The 13,543-nt window shown below is 47.4% G+C and overlaps 1 protein-coding gene across 1 annotated transcript; it reads left to right on the forward strand.

Moving 5' to 3' along the window:
- Positions 1 to 445: 445 nt before the first annotated feature.
- Positions 446 to 13,336, forward strand: usp11 (ubiquitin specific peptidase 11). The gene is made up of 21 exons (XM_046397703.1): positions 446 to 710; positions 2,441 to 2,550; positions 2,944 to 3,074; positions 3,215 to 3,332; positions 3,600 to 3,745; positions 3,924 to 3,985; positions 4,333 to 4,432; positions 5,123 to 5,296; positions 5,410 to 5,568; positions 5,658 to 5,882; positions 5,986 to 6,069; positions 6,177 to 6,271; positions 6,369 to 6,575; positions 6,704 to 6,798; positions 7,375 to 7,878; positions 8,209 to 8,279; positions 8,594 to 8,706; positions 9,141 to 9,290; positions 9,400 to 9,515; positions 9,623 to 9,711; positions 11,187 to 13,336. The coding sequence occupies exons 1-21, from the start codon at positions 601 to 603 to the stop codon at positions 11,343 to 11,345; spliced, it is 3,018 nt and encodes a 1,005-aa protein (XP_046253659.1). The 5' UTR covers positions 446 to 600; the 3' UTR covers positions 11,346 to 13,336.
- The last annotated feature ends 207 nt before the right edge of the window (positions 13,337 to 13,543 follow it).

Raw genomic sequence — 13,543 nt, forward strand, 5'->3', positions numbered from 1 at the left:
ATGAAGGGTGTAAAACATATCCATGTATTAACACAGTAAGTGTGTCTGTATATACTTACTGTGTTTGTTTGTATGCTATAGGGTTTTAAAAACCCAAATGCATTTAAATTCCTTGATTTTTAGGGCCAGCGCCATTAACTGTAAATGTAATATTACTTTATAAAGTTGATATCTAGCTTTAGATTAATCGACGTATTTGTCTATCTTGGAAGCTACTGCAAATGTGAGATTTTGTCAAGCAGTCTGAGCACAAGATGCGTTTGGTAGCTTATTAAAAATGTGTAGAAATGTCAGACATCCGTCTGTTCAAATCTTCTCCGTGTTGTCCTGTAACGTGTTTTTATGTTACTTTTGTTTCTTTGTATTTGTGCCAAATTAATGTTAGGATTTACTACGCGGTGTTGATATGTATTACGCAGATGCTCCAAGCAGGAAGTCGTCATCATCCAGTTCTGAACCACTTCCTACTTCCGCAAACACAACCCTGTGTAGCTTCCCGTTTATCGGTTGATCAATGCGGTTGTTGACTTCTGTGTGTCGGTTCGTCGCTCTGTTTAATATTTTCAACTGTTCGACATCTATGCGTGATTGATTAGCATCATGACGGCCAACAGCCGCTGTTCCGCCGCGGAGCCTCCGGGCCTGGAGACCCAGCGGCGGGAGATTGAGTCTCTGCTGCGGCAATGTGAGCTTCGCGCTGGGGACAGTTGGTGAGAGTCCGCCCGCCTGCTGCTCTGCTGCGCACACACAATCACACACAGTTACAGGGCTAACTGCTAACGGCATCACACGGCGAACGCTGCCTAACACCCATTGACAGGTTTAACGACGGAGTCAGGCCGTTTTAGTGTCAGTGTGAGTTTGTGGGGACGCTTGAGCGGCTCAGTGTCGGACGTTAGGCTGTTGCTATGTAGCTCGTGCTAATCAGACAGACGTTGGGCAGACCGCTAGCCGACGCTGCTAACGTTAACGCTAGCTTGTCAGACAAGTGTAAGGATATGTTCAGGGTCGCCTCGTAAGCTTCCACTTTTGATTTTACCAAAACTGAACTTAGCAGTCCATTCCGTACCTGGAACCTTCACAATAATGGATGGCTGTTTGCTGACTTGCTAAGGTTTGTTGTGTTAAACGGAAGAAAAAAGTGAAAAATTACTCTCACACTTTGCTAAGGTAAAATCTTCAAGTTGCTTGTTTTCTCCGACAGAAATTGATCTTAGAGTGATACTAGATGGGGAAAAGTTGCAAATTCTTACCTTTGCGAATTGAGAACCAGAGAGTTGGGCGTTTCTGAATTGAACTGTTTATCAGCTATCAAAGGTGTCGCTCATTTTATTCAACAAATTAATTAATCACATTATCGTTACATTATTGCCAGTATACTGTCGGTGTTTCCTCAAATCATCACCAAGGGGATTATACGTGAAGCATATTATTCAGGGACTGAGGATTCAGAGGCCATAAAAAGTTTAAAAATCCTGTAACAGTATAGCTACCAAGATTAACTTTTTAAGTGTCAAACGTCTGCTGGTTCCAGCTTATACCACAGTGAATCTTTGCGCTCTGCGAAACTGTGAGGAGCATCTTTCACAATTTCTTATAAGTGATCAGGTGGATCAAGACCTTCAACTTAATGCTGTTTTGGTCAAATTAGATTCCTGATGGCTCTAAAACAGAAGCCGCGTTCTTCCTCTTTGTTCCGCTGGTCCCAAACAGCGTTCTGCCCTCAGTGTGGTTCTCCCTCAGAGAAGTCAAGCAAAACTGTGTCAGTGAAATGTGGTTTGCTGGACTGGTTCACATGGTTTCGCTTGGGCGTCTTAGGTTGTGCTGTGTAAAGGTTTAGGGTTGGTCAGGACCCACTCAAATCCACTTCCTAGTAGTTGCTGAAACACATTTGATGGAGCGTTCTGCCGTAATCCAGAGCAAATCCATGACTTGTGTGACCTGAGATGAGGAGTTGAAGTCATCCTGGAGGCCTCATGTAAATGAAGACACTGAGGTGGAGCTGAGGGTTTTATTTTGTAAACGATGACTGACGTAGAGCTGCGGCACTACACCAGCATCATGGTATGCTGTGGTAAGAAGAGTTCGGTGTCTCATAACAATCCTGTACAGGTCGGTTCTGCTTATTGATCCGACGGCTGGCACATCGACGGTAAATCGACTCGTGTTTTTCATCGTGACATCTCCCCATCACGGTGGCTGAGCCCTCAGGTTTCCAGTCTTTGTGTTGTGGTTTTGGCTTTGCTTCCACCTCCGTGTCAGTGAAACACAAGGTTTAATTTGCGTCCAAGTGACGACAGATGTCAGACAACAACTTCACATCATTTTCTCTGTTCAGTATTGATTTATTTCCTCGGTTTGTCGTGTCAGTTGTGGATTTCTCAGTTAAGAGAGAAACTAGCAGTTATGAGTGTGATAACTGTCTGTGTGTGTGTTTCAGGTACTTGGTGGAGCGTCACTGGTATGAACAGTGGAAGGAGTTTGTGGAGACTGGAGACCAGAACTCATCATCTTTCCCTGGTCAGATCGACAACACTGAACTGTTTGAGGGTCAGTTAATGCCTCACTCTGCCTCATGATGTCGCCACGTGAAAAACCAGGCAACATGTCAGCTCTGATCTCAGTCATGTTGACCACATGAGATTTTTCAGTGTCGTCCCCAGTTCAGACTGGAAGTTTTACTTTTCTTTGATGATAATCTGGATCAGACAAAACTAATTAGATATGACATTAGCCTTCATCTTTGTACGTAGAATTCTCTAACACAGATGATTTGATCTCGGTGTTTCAGGGGAGAGTTTTGGTGTCGTGTGTTCTCCTAAACATTCTTTCCATCATGACAAAAACAAAACTGCTGAACAAACTTGATCTGGAACAGCTTTAAGGTGTTGAATTTCTGCAGCTCCAGGTTTGAAATGGTGATGTTTCGTCTCCTGTTTTCAGATCTGGACTCGTACCGTCTGAAGGAGCGTCTGGTGGAGAACGAGGACTTTATGTTGGTGCCGGCTGAGGCCTGGCACAAGCTGCTGTCCTGGTACGGCATGGCGGATGGCCAGCCATCGCTAGAACGCAAGGTAAGATAAGATAAGATGAACTTTATTGATCCCGCAGTGGGGAAATTCACTGGTTGTGGTAGTTCACAACATCACACACGTCAGATAGTCGCCAGACACATGTCAGCAATCCTGGACTGTTAACTGTGTGTGTGTGTCAGGTGGTGGACCTGCCCAGCACTCTGAAGGTGGAGGTTTACCCTGTAGAGATCTTTCTCTGTCTCCATAGCAACATGGACAACGTCATCACCTCACAGTTCAGCCGTGCCGACACCATATGTGAGTTGGCTCTGTGTGTGTGTTGTCACTTGCTCTCTGAAAGAAATGTGTGCAGGTCTTATTTAGTGATTCTGTTCATCCCAGAGCTGCTGAATGGAACCGAGTTCAGACCTGACAGATTCAGCGTTCAGAAATTACTGATGAAGACTTTTTAAAAAAAAGTCTAATGAAGTCTATGATCTGCTGCTTTCTGTTATTCAGTGTTTTTCTGTGTGTGCGTGCATGCGCGCGTGTGTATGTATGTGTGTATGTGCGTGCGGTGCACAGACTCCATCCAGAGGGCAATGTGTGAGGCCTTCTCTGTGCCTCCAGGCTCAGAGTGTCGACTGTGGATGAAGAGTTCGGACAGCAGCTGTGAGCGTCTCAGGAACGTCCACATGACTGTGTTGGACTCATGTTTGAGCTCAGGGATGGTGAGAACACACACACATACACACGTTACATGTCACATATCTATTCATAATCAGTCAGGCTCCTGCAGATCACTGAGGCCATAAGCTTTCCTACAGCAGCCGCTCTCCTTTACAACAACAAACTGTTCACCTCTGAGATAACCTGGAATGTGTGTGTGTGTGTGTGTGTGTGTGTCAGACGGTGATCATGGAGACGAGGAATGCTGACGGCACCTGGCCAAGCTCCAGACCTCAAATCATGTAAGGACGCACCTCAGTCCCTCATTCCATGTCCTTCTTCTGTTTCTCCCTCCCTTCCATCTCTTTTTCTGTCTGTCTCACTGTCCTTTATTATCTTCGCTTTGCTTTCAGTTTGGTTTTCTCTGAAAGCCAGCCTCCCTCCTCCCTCGTTTCTTCTTCCTGCTCTCTCATCTTTTTCTTCCATCTTCATGAAGGCAAATGACAACGCATCAGTTTACAGTCAGAAAAAACCTTCCATCACTGATGTTAATCCACTGGAGACTTTAGTTGTACAAACTGCAAACCTGAGTGCTTCTGAGATCAGTCACATTCAGCCTGATGTGAATCTGCTGTTGCTGCTTTGTCAGGAGGAACTCGGTGGAGGAGCCGGACTCGTACCGAGGACAGCCGGGAGTCTGCGGCCTCACCAACCTGGGCAACACCTGCTTCATGAACTCTGCTCTCCAGGTGTCACACACACACCTCAAGTTAAAACACCCAACAGCTTTAACTTTTGAGTCTTTTACGAGGACACGGTTGATTCTTGAGTTTGACGTCCCGCAGTTCGTTCCGGTTCATCGTGAGCACGGCTGCGGAATGCTGAGTCATGTTCCGCCTCCTTCGAACAGCTCAGACACGATTTGGAGCGTAAACGTCACACAGCTCAGTGTGTCGATGCTTCTTTCTAAAATGTGACAGAATGAAAACCGGCTGCGGTTCAGTGTTTTTGTCACCTGCTCAGTGCATAATTAACACCTGGTTGGTGTCAGCGCTGCTCCTCTGAGCTCCTCTGCTCCACTGAGCCTCCATCAGTGCGGCAAACCATTTTATTCACCTGTATTTCACAGCTTAATGCCTAAACAGCTACATGAACGTGTGTGTTACGATCCACTGAGCCACCCCGTCACAAAACTCGCGTTTGTTTCTTTTGTTTCGGGCACACCGGATGGTACAGTGAAAGTGAGGCTTAGAGGATGATGTCATGTATTTGATTATGATATCACTGATGACGATAAATGTAAGCAGGAAAGGTGTCGGCATCATGTCGGCTGACAGTCGAATGAGGCTCGTATGTAAACGCGCATCGTACACGCGGGCCGAGCGTTCGGCTCCTCAGCACCTCACGCTTTGTCCCCGTGTCCTCCCGTCTCCCTGCAGTGTCTGAGTAACACGCCTCCTCTCACCGAGTACTTCCTGCAGAGCTCCTACCTGGAGGAGCTCAACTTTACCAACCCTCTGGGGATGAAGGGCGAGATCGCCGAGGCCTACGCCGACATCATCAAGCAGATGTGGTCTGGCCGGCATTATTCTGTGGTGCCGCGTGTCTTCAAGGTACTGCACTGTGAAACAGCTGGGGCCTCGTCACGCTGGGATGTCTTACTGAATCTGTTTGACAGTGTGTCCTGCTGTGTCTTTTCCGTGTTTGTGTGTGTGTGTGCGCACAGACGAAGGTGGGTCACTTTGCGTCTCAGTTCCTGGGTTACCAACAGCACGACAGTCAGGAGCTGCTGTCCTTCCTGCTGGACGGACTGCATGAAGACCTGAACAGAGTCAAAAACAAAGAGTACATCGAGGTGCGGGACGCCGACGGTCGACCGGACCAGGTGAGCTGCTCCAACACACAGCTTCCCACTTTACGCTCATTCACACGTTTAGGTGTTGCCGTGGTTTCATAGACCCTCGTGTCCCACAGGAAGTAGCCGATGAGGCCTGGCGTAACCACCGCCGGCGCAACGACTCCGTGATCGTCGACACGTTTCACGGCCTCTTCAAGTCCACGCTCGTGTGTCCGGAGTGCCATAAGGTCTCTGTGACCTTCGACCCCTTCTGCTACCTGAGCGTCCCGCTTCCTGTCAGCAAGGAGCGTGTCATGGAGGTCTTCTTTGTCTCTCTGGATCCTTGCGCCAAACCTGCACAGGTAGCCATTTCTACCTGAGGAACATGAACATGTTTTCCTGTTTGATCCAGATGACGTCTGCTGTTAAACTGCGACCAACTGTTTTCTTTCTGCGTGTGTTTAGCATCGTGTTGTGGTTCCGAAAGCGGGGAAAGTGTCGGACCTCTGCTCCGCTCTGTCAGAGATGACTGGCATACATCCCACACAGGTCAGTGTGTGTGTGTGTTCGTTCTAAACTGCTGGTTAATAAAAGCCCGTCAGACTTAAGGAGCAGCTGTTACAACACGTGTGTGTGTGTGTGTGTGTGTGTTGCAGATGGTGGTAGCTGACGTGTTTAACCATCGTTTCTATAAGATCTACAACGCAGACGAATCTCTGAGCTGCATTCTGGACCGAGATGACATCTTTGTGTAAGAGAAGCAGCGTTTTATTAGCAGTTTGCCGTCGAGCTGTCAGAGCTGTTGGTGCCGCTCGGCGAGTCATGTGACCGAGTGTCGCTGTGTTCAGGTACGAGCTGAGTGTGCCGGAGGAGCAGCAGGACGAAGAGGAGCAGGTGCTGCTGGCCCTCTACCTGAGGGAGCGCTCTCACTACAGAGACTACGGCTCCGGCAGCTCGTACGGCACCACGCTGTTCGGACACCCGCTGCTGCTGAACGTGCCGCGCAGCAGCTGCAGCCGGGAGGCGCTCTACAACCTGTTCCTGCAGAGGCTGGCGTGAGCAGACCACGCTTACAGAAAATATCCACAAAACTCTTAAAGTTTTGCTTCCAGCGTGTTTTGTGACGTGTTTTTGATTGACGTTGTGTGTGTGTGTGTGTGTGTGTGTGTGTGCGTGCGCGCAGGCGTTATGTGCGACCTCCTGACCCATCTGAAGAGTTGGAGGAAGAGGAGGAGGATGATGAGGTGCACAAGACTCAGTCCAACGGCGTCGGTGACGGTAAAGTCATGAGCTTCACAGCAGTTAGAAAAATATTCACATTGTGTGAGACAAACTGCAGCGACACACTTTTTTAAACGGGGAAGCTTAAGGGACGGAATGGACGTGTCCCGTTTGTCTTGTGTTTTGTCTGTCCCCGTGATCTCGTCCCAATGTTCCTGCAAACGAGCGGTTTGACTCCACGGGCCTCGGCTCTGTGACGAACAGCGCTGCGCCTTTTATTTGTAGTCCAGATTTCGTTTGTACGGTCGTTCTGGTGTTTGACTTCCTGCTCGAATCGATTTGCTCTGTGCAGCTTGACGCGGCATCACGAGCGTAGTCCAGAGTGGTTCGCCCTCCTCTCCGGTGGAATAAAGTTTCTTTTATGATCAGACATTCGGGCAGCCACAGTTTGTCTAAATTTGTCTCACCAAATGAAGCTTGGTTTGTTGGTTCTTGGTTCGTTTGGTGACGCCAAAGACATTCAAAAAACGTCTGCCAGTTTTGTTACAGTTTATAGGCCAGCTGTGATTAGACTGATAGTGAAAGGCAGGCTGTCGTCAGCTCGCTCCACTCTGATTGGTCCTGTTTTATCAGATGAGGGGCAGGAGGATGTGGAGAAAGCCGGACCCTCTCAGACAGAGCCGGGCTGCGGCGACGCCCCCGCCGACAGCCTGTCAGATGGCACCGCCACGGCTGAGCCCCGTCCTGACGCCGACCACGCACAGCCCTCACTGGACCACTGCGACGCAGTGATCAACAACGGATCCCAGGACCAGGCCGAGTCCCTCTGCACTGACGCCAGCAGCACCGACAGCACCAACGATGTGAATCCCAGCGGAAACTCCTGCCGGACCGCCGACCTTGACTCCGAACCGCTCACTGTGCAATCCCAGCAGCCCTGTCAGACCGCAGAAGAAGAGAAAGAAGATGACAAGAAGGAGGAGGCGTGTTCTCCCAGCCCACCAGCCAATGAGCAGCCAGCTAAAAGGAGGGCGTGTCGCAAGAGGAGGAAGAGTCTGTTCACCATCCAGGCGGTCAACTCCAATGGGACGACTGAGAGGGGGATGGGAGAGGGAGGGAGTGCTGTGTCCTTTGGCTGTGAGTCTGACTGCGCACTCACACACACACACACACACACACACACACAGACCCTCATCTCAAACTGCAATTCTTGCAATCACCCAGAGGCCATCTTTGCATTCTTTATGTTGGAGATTACATTTATTCCTCCAGCAGAAATACATAATGAGGTAAAGCTGAGCACAGCGTAGAGTCATTCAGTTACTGCGATCGGCAGAACTCATTTTCAGTGTTGTTATTTTAATGTTTGGACGACATTTGCGAGCTTGGTGGCGCCAGCGGGTGATGCTGTGCTGCTGTGTGTTTCCTGTACTGACTGCAGTGCTGCCTCTGTGTGTGTGTGTGCAGCACAGCCTTACGTGGCCATCGACTGGGACCCTGATATGAAGAAGAGGTTCTACAATGAGAATGAGGCCGAGGTCAGTGTCAGCGCGTGTGTGTGCTGAGATTCTAGACTTTCTCGTATAGATGCAGAAACATTTCTGTCTAATCAATATTTTGGATTGTCAAAAACTGTGAGCGAACATCTGAATCAGAATCGTTCAGAAATTAAAGACTCGAGACCAGGAGCTGCAGTGAGTGGAACGTAGCACCTGGTGATGACTTTCTAGAGTTTATGGTTAACAAAACCAAACGTGCAAGCTGATAAATTGTGACTTAGCTGTGAGCCACTTTCATCACAACATGCTGATGTACTGACTGAATGCTCCTTGTCTTCCTGCTTCCTGTGCAGAAGTATGTGAAACATGCCAGTATGGAGGTTCCTCAGCAGCAGACCACAGTTCAGCTGCAGGAGTGTATTGAGCTGTTCACCACTGTGGAGACCCTGGAGGAGGAGAACCCATGGTAACACACACACACACACACACACACTAGGCTTGTGCAAAATTGTATTGTGTGCAATTAATCGTCAGAAAAACTGTAACCGGTTAATATTTGCTACTTTGCGATAATGGCAATAAGTGCCTCGTGATGACGCATTTTTGTGTGCGACTCACTCTCACCATCACCCGCAAGCGCACACATGTGAGCCCACAACAACAACAACAACAATGGCGGAAGGTAGTGGGATTGAATCAAACGATGCGGAGCAGCTCGTTCCTAAAAGAGGTTCAACGTCTGTCGCGTGGAAGTGGTTTGGGTTTGGGTCTGACCTAACCCTAACACACACACACACACACACACACTCACTCACTCACTCACACACTGTCACACACACTGCTTCCCGCTGATGAACAGTTGTGAAAGATGTGGGGTGTGTGTGTGTGTGTGTGGTACAGGTACTGTCCAGTGTGCAAGAAGCACCAGCTGGCCACTAAGAAGCTGGACCTCTGGTCTCTGCCAGAGGTCCTCATCATCCACCTCAAGAGGTTCTCCTACACCAAGTTCACCAGAGAGAAACTGGACAGTATCGTGGACTTTCCCCTCAGGTATGGACACACACATGCACACACACACACACACACACACACACACACACACACGCTCAGTAGCAGACACTCTGAACTCTGGTGTGTTTGTGTGGTGGTCGCGTTGCAGAGATCTGGACTTCGCTGGCTGCCTCCTGAGGAAAAATCTGTCCAATGGGGAACCTCCGAGCCGTTATGACCTCATTGCTGTGTCCAATCACTACGGGGGACTCAGAGATGGACACTGTGGGTCCCTTAAGTCACATTCAGCATCTCCTTCTTCACATGACTCCTCAAGTTTCACTTTGCATAAACGTGTGTGTGTGTCTGTGTCTCTGTCCGTGTCCGTCCAGACACCAGCTATGCGCGGAACAAGGACAACGGTCAGTGGTATTACTTTGACGACAGCAAGGTGACCTACGCCAGAGAGGGGCAGATTGTGGTCAGTATCCCGTTCACCTCCAGACAGTTTAACATGTCCTTCTCACGTCTGAAGACACACATCAGTCAGCCTTTGGCTGGCTCTGGGGGGGTGTGGAGGGGAGGGGGCTGGGCGTGAGAGAAGGAGCACACAAGCAGAGATAATACAGAAGTATTGGAACTGTATATAATGATAATGACGTATACAGGAGGTACTACAGTGATTATGATAGCAGTATTAGTAACAGTAATAATGGGAGTAGCTGTACTGAGTCGTAACAGATTTAAATCAGATTATGACTAAACAGTAGTAATTGCAGTAGGTTTTGAGCAGGACGACAGCAGGACCGCAGCAGGAGGTCCAGTCATGATCGATAGGAATCTGCGGGAGAAGAAAGCACAAGGACTCCAGGGAAGAAGTTGAGTTAGTAATATGCATTAATGGGACATGAATGTGTGCAGAAGGAGAGGGAGAGGAAGAAAGAGCTCAGTGCGTCATGGGAGGGCCCCCGGCAGTCTAAGCCTATAGCAGCATAACTAGGGGCCGGCCTAGGCCAGCCCTAACTATAAGCTTTATCAAAGAGGAAAGTTTTTAGTCTACTCTTAAATATAGAGAGGGTGTCCGCCTCCCGGACCGAAACCGGAAGATGGTTCCATAGTAGAGGAGCTTGATAACTAAAGGCTCTGGTTCCCAGTCTACTTTTGAGGACTCTAGGAACCACAAGTAGCCCTGCATTTTGGGAACGCAAAGCTCTGGTGGGATAATAGGGTACTATTAACTCTTTAAGATAGGATGGTGCCTGACCGTTCAGGGCTTTATAAGTGAGGAGGATAGATTTTAAAATCTATCCTGAATTTTACAGGTAGCCAATGTAGAGAAGCCAGAACAGGAGAAATATGATCTCTCATGCTGGTTCTTGTCAGTGGTCGTGCTGCAGCGTTCTGGATTAGCTGGAGAGTCTTTATGGATTTACTGGGGCAGCCTGATAGAAGGGAGTTACAGTAATCCAGTCTAGAGGTAATGAATGCATGGACTAATTTTTCTGCATCTTTCTGACTCAGGATGTGCCTAATCTTTGCGATATTGCGGAGGTGAAAGAATGCAGTCTTTGAAATATTTGCTATGTGCGAGTTAAAGGACACGTCCTGGTCAAAGATAACTCCTAAATTCCTTACAGTGGAGCTTGAGGCCACGGCTAAGCCATCTGGCAATGCAAAATCACTGCATAATTTGTTTCTAAGGTGTTCGGGGCCCAGAACAATAACTTCAGTTTTGTCTGAATTTAGAAGCAAAAAATAGCAAGTCATCCAGGTTTTTATGTCTTTAAGACACGCCTGAAGTTTGACTAGCTGATTTGTTTCTTCTGGTTTCAGAGCAGCAGACTGAGACAAACATATTCACATTATTTCTGTGTCGCTTCCACATGTCTGAGCTGAATGAATGTGCAGTTTGATGTGCTGAGATGCTTCATCATCCTTCTGTCTTCCTTCATTCAGACCAACGCTGCCTACGTCTTGTTCTACCATCGACAAGATAAGATCAGAAAACCCACTCTGCCAGCCCCCGACACAAGCCCCACCAACAACATCACTTCCTGTAGAGATGACGATGTGGAGCTGGGCGCTGCTTCCTGCGTCACCATGGAAACGGACTAAACGAACCCCTGAGGTTTGGTTCTGCTTGATGGTGATTTGTTTTCTTCGTCAGAACAAACAGGCCTTTTCTCCTCTTTTTATCAGTTTGTCCTGATTTTGTGACGACACTTGAACGTTCGGTTTGTCCTCCTCAGCTCTTCTTCTGTCCTTTAACGTTGCCGTCTCCTGGTCACAGATAACGTGAACACTTGACACTCAGGTAGTTTGATGCGCCAGAAGCTCCGTTTAGGACTGGACTTCATTTTCTTTCCACGTGAATTAGTTCAGCTGCTGTTTACTGGTCTGACACGAGTCAGGTGGTGTGTGGACTCTTACAATGTTTAACTAGAATCAGTAATTCGTTAAAAACCCGCCAGAACCCGATTTGTTAGATTTCCGTGTAATTGATGCAGTATGCGGGCGGCACGGTGGTGCAGTGGTCAGCACTGTCGCCTCAAAGCAAGAGGGTTCCAGGTTCGAATCCCGCTCTGGGCCCTTCTATGTGGAGTTTGCATGTTCTCCCTGTGCCTGCGTGGGTTTTCCTAAACATGCACTTTAGGTCAGTTGGCTGCTCTAATTTGCTGGCGACCAGTCCAGGGTGAACCCCGCCTCTCGCCCGTAGTCAGCTGGGATAGGCTCCAGGCTCCAGCCCCCCGCGACCCTGACGGATAAGCGGTATAGAAAATGGATGGATGGATGCAGTATGCAGTTTAGAAATATAGAAATACATCAAATTGAATCTGAATTAACACATTTTAAATTCGATTTTTTTTCAACCTTGCAGGTTATTTGCTTTAATACTTGTGGTTTCCACTCTGATTTAAAAACATCTCACACTCCTTGAGACAAACGTGGGTCCAACCTGCGACAGCTGGTTGGCAGCCAATCAGAGCTGCCGTTGCTGCTCGTTTGGTTTGTATGGGTGGCGCGTTGCTTACATGTTTTGTTAAGACCTTTTTTATTAATTCATTTTCAGTGCCATTTTAAAATAAATTAATAATATTAAATTGCTCTTACTTCACTGATGGGGACGGTTCACCCCGCTTCACTCGACAGCGATGGAGGAGTCGGTGCACATTTTCTTCGGCGTGGTGATGTTAAAAAAAAAACCAAACAAATATATTTCCTCTGTGAAACTGCTCACAACAAGGTCTGTGGGAATCTGCTAAACTTTGCAGCTCTCACCAAAACTGCCTGAGTGGATAAACAGCAGTAGAGCTGAGACACATGCAGTTTTGATTTTGGGGTGAACTGTCCCTTTAAAGACAGAATAAGAAAATAGTGCTCTTTGTTTTGTAATTGATCGTTCAAATCGCATATAAAAGTTGTAAATAAAAATGTTAGTTTCATTAATCCTGTCCTGTTTTTAACTGGTAAGACTGGTGAAGTGATTATAATCAAACACTTAACGTTAGAAGCTCAAAGGACTGCAGGTTCATCGCATCACGTTAATCTGGACGGTTTGTTGGATGAAAAGTCCAGCTGAGGAAACACTGATGTGACCGGAAAAGCTAAGGACGGTAAGATAAACGACAGTCGTGTGATTTGGAGCAGCGTGAAGGGGATTATGGGTAATCAGTGGAGTGTGTGTAGCAGAAACGGATCATTTAATATTGATCAAATCTCTGTATATATTTTGTTTTGTTTCCCTTTTGCTGGTATTTATTTGAAATGGATTAACTTGAGCTGTCACATGACCACAGGTTCTAATGATCGACTGGTGCACAACATTCAGATGCTTATTTTTCATATTTGTGTGGAGGTAGAACGACAGTCGCAGGCAAAATTTCCTTTCTGGTGGACTCATTTCTAAACCGGCTGTGTGTACAGTATTTTTGTATTGGAACAGATTTATTATTATCATTATTATTATTGTTATTATCACCACTTCTGGGTGTAGCAGGAGGGAAACTCTGGCCTGATTTCTTTCTTTGGTCTTATATCAGATGGAAATATTTTATTGTACTTTCAGTCTTTTGATATGAATAAAAGGATGATTATTACCACGCTGAGACGAATGTCTTCTTAAACCGCTTGCTCTGAAATCTTCTGTCGTACCAGATGCAGTTTAGTCATCTGTCTTCATGTCGGTCTGACAACAGATCGACCAAAGCTTTAAAGCACAATTATGATTACGGACAAACATGTGTTTCCCCGGTTTGCTGCGTTGAAAAAGTGTTCTGTATGGCCTTTTGTTTCTTTTACTTTGAATTTATGGG

The sequence above is a fragment of the Scatophagus argus genome, chromosome 8 (assembly GCF_020382885.2).
Source record: "Scatophagus argus isolate fScaArg1 chromosome 8, fScaArg1.pri, whole genome shotgun sequence".
NCBI lineage: Eukaryota > Metazoa > Chordata > Actinopteri > Scatophagidae > Scatophagus > Scatophagus argus.

Bases quoted from the DNA above. Each gene is read 5' to 3' on its own strand.
- usp11 (XM_046397703.1), top strand. From the start codon at position 601: ATGACGGCCAACAGCCGCTGTTCCGCCGCGGAGCCTCCGGGCCTGGAG. The intron at 6,272-6,368 runs GTAAGAGAAGCA...CGCTGTGTTCAG, and splicing joins GACCGAGATGACATCTTTGT to GTACGAGCTGAGTGTGCCGG. The intron at 8,707-9,140 runs GTAACACACACA...TGTGTGGTACAG, and splicing joins CTGGAGGAGGAGAACCCATG to GTACTGTCCAGTGTGCAAGA.